This window comes from Ostrinia nubilalis, chromosome 7 (assembly GCF_963855985.1).
Source record: "Ostrinia nubilalis chromosome 7, ilOstNubi1.1, whole genome shotgun sequence".
Lineage (NCBI taxonomy): Eukaryota > Metazoa > Arthropoda > Insecta > Lepidoptera > Crambidae > Ostrinia > Ostrinia nubilalis.
In genome coordinates this window covers 15,382,593-15,395,499 of record NC_087094.1, presented here as the reverse complement: position 1 = coordinate 15,395,499, position 12,907 = coordinate 15,382,593, and the positions used below count along the sequence as shown (strand labels likewise).

Here is a 12,907-nt window from a genome sequence, read left to right as displayed (position 1 = left end):
TGAGAACATAGCCAAAATAACCTTCCAGAATCTCCAGACAGTTGACTATTTACTTCCATAGAAAACAAGTGGCTTTGTGAAACGGTTTTCAAACAAAGGGAATTTTGTGTCTAAGAGTGAGTAGGTACCGAAATATATTTCAAATAGGTACTTGTTAGGACTTAGAACTGACAAACAATTTAGTTAAATGAACTATTATCGGTTGTTGAGCCTATACATTTAAATTCATGGTAATTATTCTGTTAAGTATGTAAATACAAGTAATAAAACGTAATTTACATAAGATTATATTATATTTCGAGGCAGATAATTCTGAGTTAAAGTCCTTGATAAAAATGCTGAAAAATTCCTCGCTTTGTATAATGAGATGCCTTTCAAACAAAATAAGTAACCATTTAACATCCAGGGCACTTGAAAAGTGGAGAATGTAGAAAATTGCAGGAAGGGGAACGTCGCTGCTACCACCCGCTACTTCAAAGAAGCGTAGTGTCACCTTAAACAAACGACGATGTTGATGTACTCAAGCTCTTAAGTAGTTGAAATAGGGTCGATTTTGCCACAGAAATGTACAGTCTGATGTGCTGTTAACTGTATGTATAATAATGCAATTGCAAGACGCCTTGAATCTTGATCTCTATGCGTAGTGGAATATAGATCATATTGTCTTGTACGTGATTTAGAGGAAGGCTGTTTTACACACCTGCGATTTCACACCTATGCGTCTGTGATGCGACATAGGTACTTAACAACTCCTCAGTTCTATTTTTAAAAGCAAAAAACTGAATGTGACTGAACCATCGATAAAGTATTTTATTTCTAAAATATTTAGGTACTCGTCTAGCCCTATGATAAATGGGCTGTATTTATAATGAACCTAAAAATATCACACGCAGGTACACGTTATGTAGGCTTACACAAAAAAAAATCTAATCTTATATGCCTGAATGGAAATATTAAAGTAGGTAGACTAGACACTTTATTTTTACTAATATGTTTGACGTAGTGGTAATAACCATAAGGTAAATGTAATATTATTATTTGTACCTAAAAATAGATCTAACAACCATTTATTTTCGATGTCCGTGCTGTTTACTCGTTTATTTAGAGATTTCAATCAGCATAGTTTTTTGTGCTATACTTAATAACAATGTTTTATCAACTCACGAAGTTTTATTGAATACTGTGTCGACTTAACATAAAGGCGGTGATACACATCCAGTAACTGGTAGGTACATTTTGCATACTAATTCCTTGCAGCAGCCACCAACTGCTATTGTGCCTAAATATACGCATTATTTACTCTGGTATACGTTAATTGGGGAAAGCCTATGTTCAGCAGTGGACGTCCTATGGCTGAAATGATGATGATGATGATGATACGTTCACTGGCATATCTGTATCTGGCAAGCGCGTAGATCGTACAACATTTTGCTCATCAACGTACGATATTGTGCAAATTGAGTTTTGGATAATAACATGGCAACATTCTCACGTTAAAATTACCTATTTATCCTTAGTTATTCATATCGTAACAAAAACAGCATTATCCAACCGAAAACCATTAAGAAATAAGAATGATTTCCACAATGACCGGTTGATGGCGGCCTGCTTGTTTCTATACAAGTCAATTTTTTTTTTAGTTGGAAATAGAACTCATAAAAACTCATAAAACTCATTTATTTCTAAAATAGGCTTTAACCCTTTATAGGACGGCCCATACAAAGTGGCCAATAAACTGGACAGTCACTTTACGGCCGATAATTCAATGATTTTTGTAACAATGTCGAACCTTTTGATCATAAACGATAGCCAATAAAGCACGCTGGCCTAGAAACGAGCCAGCGCTTAAGGACGTCGCACGCAATCAAAAATTCGCGCTCTTTTTTAAGGTGGCCTGTCAACTGGCCACTGTGCACACCCGTACTAGTATTTGCTGCCATTGCAAGCAGACGATACATATTTCCGAGTGTAGTTCAATGTAAAAACATATCTTCGTAGAGAAGATGAGTAAAATAATAATGTTATAGTATATATTTTATCATCACGTGAAAATATAGTCGAAAACCGTAAAATAAACATGTTATTTTTGCAATTAAAAACAGACTAGTGTGTTGAAAAAGCCTTGTGTAGAAATTACACATGTGAATTTGAGGTGGTCTCATATTTATATGTTTTGATTTTTACACACAAATTATATCGTTTTATACTAAATATATTATTAATTTTTATAATACAATAACATAATAAGCCCAAATATACGGGTTCGGTAGTTATACCCCATTATTATAACTGTTTAGGTATTTTTTCATACAAAATTATGTATATTTGTGGATAATGTATATAATAATCCTGGGTTTATTGAGTTTTCATTCACGTTTTTTTATTTTATAACATAAATTGTCTCTAAATTATTATATAATGTTTACTTTAGTTGACAAAACTTTTAATTTTGTTTTTTTCATGTTATTTTTGGCTCAGAAGAAGAAATACAATCATTTTATTTGATACTTTGTTGAATATTATGTTTTTAGCCTAATTAAAGATTGATAACTAAATACGCAATTATTTTATTTAGTTTAATATGTAATTTACATAAAAATAACCGGTTTTTTTATAAGTGTCCAGTTTACTGGCCAGTGATTTCACATGAATATTGGTGATTTTAGTGATGCAGAACGGTCAATGGTCAGTATACTGACCACTAGTTTTTTTGTATTTTCTCGTAAAATATCTAGTTTCTGATAATTTTATTAATACATGTTGTTATAAATAACGCTATAGAATATATATCCACTTAGAAATATAGCGAATTCAAAAAAAAGTTAGGGTGTGCGTTAAAGGGTTAAAAAGGACTTATACACGTCCTAGTATTAACCCTACCACTGCTTCAGGACAATAAGTGGGCCAGTGCTGAGAAGAAGCAGCGCAAGAAACTAGTCACTATTGTCAGCCTCGAGGTAAATAAGGACGCAAATAGCATTGAAATGGATCCACATTGCGCCAGTTGCTTGCACATTCCGTTAAGGAGCAAACAAGGTACATTTCTGTCTAAAATTTGCACGTGTATCACCGGCTTCACTTAGCCACAATGACGAAGTTGGCAACTCCCAAGTAGCAAACTATACAAATGCGAGAAACGCGGAGATAGTATTACTCGTACCAACTACAAACTAGTTTGTTGCAGGATGTTGATTAAATTCCTTTGCAACTGAATTCAATCCTGGCAAGGCTAACAAATTCCCAGATCTTATGAATATTCTAAGCAGATCTCTATTAAGATCTAAGGTATCTTGCACACATGTTTTAAGTGCTAGAAAAAGAAAAAAATGTAGTGACAATCACTGTAAAAATAAAAAGTAATTAGAAAGAAAAAAGTAGTTTATAAGGGCATAGGTACAATAACATTGCATTTTGTTGTTTATGAAAAAAGGTTTTAGTGAAAAATTCTACTATAGTCTAAATAGATATAGACTTACTATCCTAAATCAGCGGGTTTTTTCTAGATAATAATAATATTATCAATGCTTTTTGAGTTGAGTTTTGAGTTTGACTATTAATTATTGTCATCTGAGCTAAAGATTTCTAGAGATTTGGTCAGCTCAGACACATAAATTAGATAAATGCCTATTTGCCTATTTGTATCTTTTCTAATATTTAAATTTTGCACGAGATTTTGTTTTATTTTGGATACCTACCAGACACAATCTGTTACGATCTGTTTCGAAAGCAATATTCACAATCCCATCAGTTTTTACTTTTCGCAATATTAAATTCGCATCATTTGCAGTAAAATTTTATTGCATGCATGCAGATAGTTGCGCTAGTGTGCAAGCTCTTTAGCCTGCTTTCAAACAGTTTTTATGGATACTTGCTCATTAATTACAAGGTATGGCTAAAAAGGGAGCTTAATGATGTTATTTTCTTGCAAAATAATGAGCTCGTAGAACTTATGAATACTCCTTATGTGTCGTATACAAGATCCAACGAGATCAATTTAAGTTAAAGCAATCTTGACTAGCCCTGACGAAAACTCTGGGAATTGTAATATTTTTCGCTTGTAATTTTAATTTTGTGCCCATTGATTGACTTAATTTGTTATCAACTTATTTTCTCACAGTCGATAGCTATGCTTTTTTAATTAGAAGGGAAGTAAGAAGAATCGGGAAAGAAGTTCCATTTTGTTTCCCAATGGTGTAATTTCGATATAACTCGATGATCCGACGCAGGAAGCGCATCAGATGTTTTTTTCATTACTGTTTTGACTTTGCTCGATTTCGTTTCACATTTAGCCACTTTCAAGTACATTGATATTTAATTTCAGAGAATAACATTCAATTGATTACACATTTAATGATGATTGATTTATGATGGTTAATTAATTAACACATTTACTCGTATATTTGGTTTATCGCTAAAAACTTAAGGTGAAATTGCCACATGACAACAAACTTTACCTTCCTGCCAAGAAGTCCTGTAGAATGCAGGGTATTTTTACCCACATAGCAACACCAATGCACTCTCGTACGATATTCTATACTGCAGGGAGGGAACCTCAGGGGAAATCATAATGAAATGTTTAGATGTCAAGTTTTAATTAGAAAACTGACGGTACATATTGATTTTGATTACTTAGCCTGGTTTTTAAAACATTGGTGCAACCGAATGGCTTAGTGCTTAACGTACAGGACTACTATGTCATGGGGATTTACAGGTTCAAAAGCGTCGAGCAGACATTTTGTGAGTGAAAGGTTATTTCGTCGTCGCGACGTCCACTGCTGGACAAACTAAAGGATTTATTTTACGACTAGGGGAGGTGAGCCCAAAGCGGGTATACCGCCCAAAGCGGGTAGCCTTCGTTATTCAAGTATACAAGCCGATTGTGCACATGTGTGCGTTTCGTGGCAACGCGTGAACTTGTTTCGACACGAATCAGTTTGGCCGAAACATCGGCGACGCGTGGCGGAGCTCCGAGACGCGAATGTTTTTATTTGCCTGTTTCACAAAAATATATCAAGATATGTGAATATGAATTACTTCATTCTGTTTAAAGTTGTGTTGAATCTGTTACTTGTGTATTATTCTGCATTAAAACAGCGTAGAATTCTTATTGTTTGAGCAACATTTCTGATAAAGATTTTGAGATTATTTTACAAAACGTGAAAAAGTATCTTTTGGGCAAAGCGGGTATGGGTAAAACGGGTAACCGCTTCTTATTCTTATTCTAATTATATATGGATACAAAAATGGTAGTTTCATAGGTATTTTTTGTTGTTTTGGCTGAACAAGAATCTGAATTGATAGAAGTCTTGTTTCACATGGATAATCTTTTATTTTGGTCTGATGAAATCGGATTTTTATCTTACGTATATCAATATGCAGAGATCAATAGAATTCCGCACCCTTTCAAAAGTCAAACTGCTGGAGAAGATTGGTGTAAAGCCTTTGAAAAGAGATATCCCCAACTAACATTAAGAAAGCCAAAGCCAACGTCAGTAACTCGCCTTGCCCAGTCTTGACCCGTTTTGCCCCAGGGGCCATACCCGCTTTGGGCACCCCCTGCGGGCAAACCGGGTAAAATGACCGACTGATTAGTTCTTAAATTTTTGAAGTGATTTGTTACAAGAGAAGTGATTTTTAGTTTTTATTACAAAGTTTAATACATACTTGTACAAATTATTAAAAATATATAACTTTGCAACTGCAGTAACGTCTTTTTTATTGACACAAACCTTAAGTTACCCGCTTTGGGCCCATCTCCTAATCCCACGCAGCCTGCATCTAGGTTCTTCTCGCAACCTTCACCAGCGCAAGCAAGAAATCTTATGTTGTCGACATATTAAATGGTCTTATTTATCGTCTGGAATCGACGTAATTCCACGAAATAAAATAATATCTGCGTGGGCAGGCCTTCCACAAGGTGAAGGTTGCGGAAGGCACCTAGATGCGGTCGCTGTGGAAATACTTGAGGGAGGCCTTTATCCAGCAAATGACATCATTTGGCTGGAACGAATGAAAATTATATCGTATCATTTACGCTAGTAAGACCGGTCGTCAGTCCATCTAGTAGGAGATACAACTTTATTTAGCAAGCTAATTATTTCCACTTTGATTGACATATCAGGGCGAGGTTTCTCCAGCAGTGCCAAGTCGCCAGCATATCGTTACACAGCCGTTACTTTTAAGTGCCCCCGGATTAACGTCCGAGTACATTAAGTAGACGGGACCGGAATAAAACCGTTTATGGCTGCCCTAGGAAAGTGCTGTGTATTCACAGTGTTATCGAGTAATCGACAGTCAAAGTATATCGACATTAAATTAGAAGTTAATCAAAATCAAAATTATCTTTATTTGTGTAGACTAATTAAATTAGTACTTACAAATCATCAAATGCTCTTAAGGAACCTGTACATGTCTCATTATTATTTGCCCTACCAGCGCTTCGAGACAAACATTTGGCAAATAATGATTGTTTTTTGTTTTAATTTTGTTGGGCAATAACTCATGTCTGGAAATTACAGAAAGTAATGCAATAAATCTAAAAACTACCTGTCACTTTATCAACAGATTTTATATTCCTTCTATCATGTGGATTATAAGAACTAACCTTAGTTGCTTGAGAATACCTATTTTTTACATTTTATATTATAATTTTTTATTCCTATTTTAGTATGAAAAAGTATCGTTATAATTATCGAAATCATATTCATTTCTCTCATTTTATCTGCTGCTTTTAATATACCTAGCTAGTTTTAAGTAGGTATCTAAAAATGTACATTTAGGTTAGGTATATACTTTAGTACACTTAGTTCACGATTGCATAAATATGTAAATAATATAACTTTTATCGATAGGAGACCCTCCCTTTTCAAGCCCTACAACAGTTGGTGTTGACACTCGTTTCTTATCAACTCGAGATTGCGGGCGCGCCAATAAAGCCGTTATCAATTTCGGAGATGATTGTTACACAATACAACGTTTTACGGTTAGGATGATGCTATTTCTTAATATTTAATCATGCTCCTCTTTATTTTACTTCTATCACTTTGGTTAACGCAGCCAAATAAAATTATGGTTTAGAACTGTCACATGATCCCCAGAAAGATTTGTATTTTTTTCCGATTATTCTTCTTCCTTTTCCATCATTGCTACTCCAGTGTTACCTACTAGTTTTTACATTTTAACCTGACTATTACCCAAAATTTTACCATAGAAGTCCAAGTATGGGTATATTATACAGGACTAGGATTTATACGAGGAATAAAAACACTATATTGAACACCAAACAATAAAGAAAAAACAGAATAGACGTTCTTATTGCAATGAAGCTATCCCTTTAGACAACCTAGGGAGAGGCCAATTAATTAGTTAATGCGGGACTATGCCCACCTCTCTTTCCCACCACTGCAACTCCTGTGTAGCCAGGATCTACAGCTTGACCGCTAATAAAAACTCAACCAGTGAAGGTCAAGTTTGTCCAATTATCAGGCATTAGCTTGTGACACATGCTGAGACGGAGACCTTTTGCTGCCGCAACTCTGCTCACATTATTTCATTTCTAATTGTTTTTTATTTTGAATGTGCATGTTAAATATTGAATTATGTAATCTTGTTGAACTATGTATGTGACTTTGTGTGCAGCAAATAAATGTTTACTCACTTACTTACAATTAATTAGTTAGAAAATGTATATTTTTTACAGGGCCCTCAACATGGAGGACAGCCAGCCCCCGTCGCAGGCGCAGTCCACAATCACTCTGGTCAATATCCACAACATCAAACCCGAAAAGGAGGATGAGTACAACCCGTTTGAGCACAGAAAACTGGCACATCCTACATCGTAAGTATTCTATAAGTTTTTTATGAGGCTTCAATATCTCTACATATTATAAAACAAAGTCGCTTTCCTGTCTATCTGTCCCTATGTATGCTTAGATCTTTAAAACTACGCAACGGATTTTGATGCGGTTTTTTTAATTAGGTAAGAGTGATTCAAGAGGAAGGTTTTTAAGTATAATATATTGTACCTGTGTGTGTGTGCAGGGGCGGGTCGCTAGTACAAGACAAAATTATAACAAAACTCAACAAAATTAGTTTAGCGGCTTAAATATGTAATCGTAACAGACGGCTGTCTGAATCTAGCTAGATTGAATTAGGCTCTTAAACACACAGACACGTCCTGATACGACGCGACGTCGTATCGTGTTTATGTGTAAGAGCCCTCACTTTAATGTAAACCATGAACGGGAGGCTTGCCAAGTTTCACTCTTCAGAAATGTAAAAGGGAAAGATAAACAAAATCCTAATAATACACTAACATAATTGACTCGATCACTTGTTAAAAACAGAAGCAAAAAGGTCGTGGCTTCGATTCCCACTCAGGCAATTCGATTATTTCAAGTTAATCAAAATTTAGTTTGAAATGCGACTTTTAAGGCTAGAAATTTTTAACAAGTAAACGCAGTAAACTTTTTTTTTAAACTTTTAAAACAAAAAAAAACCCTTTTTTAGTGTAAAAGAATTTAGTGTCAGGATAATTTGCTAAGCCAAGTCATAACTGAGACAGGTATATTAAAAGTCTAGCTACCTCTATTCACCCCTCATTAACTAGTCTTAACAGTATTAACTAGTATAGACGTTTTAAATGAGTCAAGTCAGCGTACCGTTTTTAATTTCACTCTTTAATCCTTATAGGTATGTCATGAAATTATGTACAATGAAAGCCTCTTGAAATTATGCTAAAGTTATAACAAGAGCGCTGGTAGGGTAAAAAGATTATGAGACATGTAGTTGTAGAGGCTCCTTAAGAGCAAAATATTTGACGATTTGTAAGCACTATACAGGGTGGAAACGATAAGTGATCTCATTCGGTTATTTCTAAACTATACAAGATATCGAAAAACTGATTACTAATCTTGAAAGTACTTCACAAGCTCTATCCAACGGTACTAATATTAGGAATTAACTGGATCTATCCGAAAATTTAATGTTTTCAGCCTCCAGTTTTCAATAAATGTACACGAAATATTTTTTGAGCCTATTCTGTACAAAATATTAATAAATCAGATGGATCGGTTATCCTGCTCAACACATAATTCAGAAGAAGATAAAACGCCACCAATTCCCGGAAAACGAGAACCTATTTTGTGTAACTATATCGAAAGATATGGGTCTATCCATCCATCACACTCACTCGCTATGGAATGCTGCCACAGGAGAGTGAGAAAGATGATTGATAGATTGGTACATCAGATTACTCAAATGGTTTTTCAGAGTTTACCCCTGATTCCACTCTGGTAATATAAATGTATTATAGCTACACCATCATTGGCTATCTTAATAACAATAATTTTGTAATATCAATAATAGTTAAATCACCACGTGTGTCGGAGTAAATAAACTTGATGTAGGCATTGTAACTCAATATTGTCTTATATGAAAACATACTAGCAGCCGTTTCTAGTAAACAAGTGTTCCAATACCTAGTGTATCAGATATTAAATCGACGGATGTAGGCTGTTATAGTTCTTGCAACGTTGTAACTCACGAAGACAAGTGAGCTTTACTTGTGTGTCTATCAAAACTTTTGGAAAACGAACAGTAGCGAGCCACTACACATGTAAAGCTCACTCGCCTTCGTGAATTGCAACAACTATAAATTGTAACATCAGGGTCGTAACTTTAGCATCTGACTGTATCAGATACCTGACATCAGATGAGATCAACTCACGGCGGCCTAACGTCCAAAAGAACATCTGATACCTGCAATAAGTACTTAAAAACTAAATTTTCGCAAAAAAAAAACTGCCTAGTAATTGTAAACAGTACTCCTACACTCGTATCTTTAAAGAAAATAAATTAGGATCAAATACTTTCTGTGAAATATTTCGTTTACAAGTTTTTATCCGGTAAAAATAATGAATGAGATGGCTGAGATGATAATTATTATGAAAAATAATTAATTTCAAAATTTAACCTTGAATAAAACAGGTACCCATGTAGTTCTTGATTGTACAATATTAATGTACATCCGTACACAAGCAGAAACATTGGCGTGAAGCGAAAATAACGAGCCCAAATTGGGAAACATCAATTTGGCTACTTTGTTTTTCTTTTCGAGGAAATACACTAAGGCTGAGTTGCACCATCTTACTTTAACTTTGACAAACGTCAAAAATCTGTCAAACACCATACAGAAAATATCTGTTAACCATAAAACTTAGGTGGTGCAATCCAGCCTAACTATGTATTTATTCATTAGTATGTATTACTTGTACGCTCTACTTACAATTAATAATTCTGTTTTATTCTATGCCTTTGAAGGAACACGCCGTTAAAACCTTTAAATTTATTGAGGAATTCGAGTGATATGATTGGGATTGATTTAATGGAATTTAAATGACTTTTTATATTGCAGAATGTGTTGACATTCTCAGAAACTAGAAAGCGTATTAAATATTGTAGGTAGAAAAAATTAAGACACTCCGAAAAACGTAAAATCCAAAATCAACGCTAGTGCACTACTAAGCAGTGCTAAAATGAAAGCATAACATGAAATAAAGCTAGTGTGAATACAGCTAATCCAAAAATACCGTGTAAAACCTCTTTTACAAAAACCAAAAAAGGCGGCTTGGAGTTTTACCGCAGAGCTTAAAATGGATCCCTTAATAACATTGTATTACCCGCCAAGAGGCGTAGGGTATATATAATCTGTACCATCTGTACCAAAGTTGCGGTTTTATTAGAATAAAATAAGATACTATATTTTACCCAAAATAATACACACAATTCCTATTTACATAGTAAGCAGAATAAAAATGATACGAAAGCAAAAACTATTTGGGCATTTTTCCTTTTTTGCCAAAAAGCGCCCACTCTGTTCGTGTCGTTGCTACTAAACTATTACTAAGGGATCAGCCATAGGGGTATGAATAAATAAACTTTAATGCTGAACTTGCAATCACACTAAAATCATTATTTTTAGTCAACTTCACAGCAAATGGTTGACTGGTAGCATGATACTATTACTTATTCTGTGCTGGTAGAGAATGCCTAATATATCTTTTGCATTTCTTGCGTGAAATTAAATAAATAAGAAAAACATAGTATTCTTAATCAGACCATTATGACCGCAAGTTCTTAGGCTTCAGCATGAGTGCCAGATAAACTTCCAGAATGTCTAATAAAATATAGCTTGAATTAACACTGTTGTCTAAAAAATTATAAAGGCATTTACGACCATGAGTTAAGCCATGTTAGACACCAATAGCTGTTCATAAAGTATAAAACATTTTTTTTATCCACAACGAGGAAGCTTTTGGCCTGTATCTCACCTGATGGTAAGTGACGATCAGGCCGAAGGTGGATGCGAGCTTCACCCGGAATCCTCTACCACGGAAGAACTGGCTATCTTACCTCTAACTGCCGGAACACAATAATGCTGTTAACATTGTTGTTATGGCGACAGACTTAGGTAAGATGGTGGTAGCTAGCCAGGCGGACTTAGAACAAGCCCTACCACCAACCAAACTGAACAGAAAAATCTGCCCCCACTGAAACATTGAAATAAGTTTATGTCCATGGTTATAAGAAAATGATAGAATGTAAATAATAATAGGATCTTGTACAATATAAAGTTTTAACGTTAATAATTAACTAACTAAACGCTCTTTGTTCCAGAACATCAGGTGCGTTCTTCCATCTTCTCAAATCCTCGCTCGGCTCAGGCTTACTGGCCATGCCTTACGCCTTCAAGAACACGGGTTTGATTCCCGGAGCGATCGGCACCATAATTGTGGCTGTGATCGCGACGCATTGCGTTCATATACTGGTAAGTGTAATTAATTACGTTTTGTTTCAGCCAAATGACGTAAAGACCGACGACATCGTAAAGGTAGCAGGGAAGCGCTCGACGCAGCTGCTACCAATCGATCAATATGGAAAGCATTGGGGGAGGCCTATGTTCAGCAGTGGACGTCATATGGCTGAAATGATGATGATGAAATAACGTCCTTTGATAGATAGATAGATAGATAGATAGTCATGTATTGTCAAAACTGTGCATACATTGTTGTTACATGGATGATAATTAACACAGGAACAATATTTTGCCCATTTCGGACGTACAATATTATGTAGGTAGGTAAAGAAAATAATGTAATTTACAAAAATGTTACATAAGTAGGTAAGTTGTCTATTTTAGAATTTCAACAATGATTAAAATATTCTTCTAAATTATAAAAACAGCTGACTTTAGGCAACTTGTTGAAAATCTTAATTCCCATTATAAAGGCCTTCCCCGAGGACTTCTACGATGACCGATCCTGCTCTACCCGCATCCAGGCCCTCACCAGATCGTTGGTCCACCTAGTGAGGGGCCTACCCACACTACGTCTTCTGGCCCGCGTGATCGCCACTCGAGCACTTTTCTGACCCAAATTCTGAAAAAGTTTTATTAAAGCAGATTAATTTTATCAGTGACTAGCTGTGGCCTCGACTTTGTGTGCGTGAAAATTGTTTTATTTATTTTTTCATTTTGCAAAAATATTCATTGCTGCTCCGTTCCTATTTAGGCTGGTTTTAGTGTCACACGGACTGTCAGTGCGGATCGCTCCGCACAGCCGATTTGTATGCTAGGGAGCGGAGCGGTTCCTCCGGACCGCATTACTCTAAAACGCTCCCCTAGAAGTTCATACAGATTGGCTGTGCGGAGCGGGTCCGCACCGGTCGGTTCGCGTGACACTAAAACCAGCCTTAGTCATAGTATAATAATGTTATAAGCCTAAAGCAATACTCGATAAATAGATACAACACAAAAAATTTTTTTTCAAATTGGACTAGAAGTTCCTGATATTAACCCATTCAAACAAACAAACAACTCTTCAGCGTCATAATATTAGTAATAGATATT

At 35.3% G+C, this 12,907-nt stretch overlaps 1 protein-coding gene across 1 annotated transcript in view; it reads left to right on the top strand.

Annotated features, from left to right (window-relative positions):
* Positions 1–12,907, top strand: part of LOC135073400 (proton-coupled amino acid transporter-like protein CG1139) — a 95,226-nt gene that overhangs the window by 775 nt on the left and 81,544 nt on the right. Inside the window, exons 2-3 of the mRNA XM_063967580.1 lie at positions 7,700–7,837; positions 11,677–11,827. Coding sequence (XP_063823650.1) covers positions 7,700–7,837; positions 11,677–11,827 — 289 coding nt within the window. The remainder of the gene's footprint in view (positions 1–7,699; positions 7,838–11,676; positions 11,828–12,907) is intronic.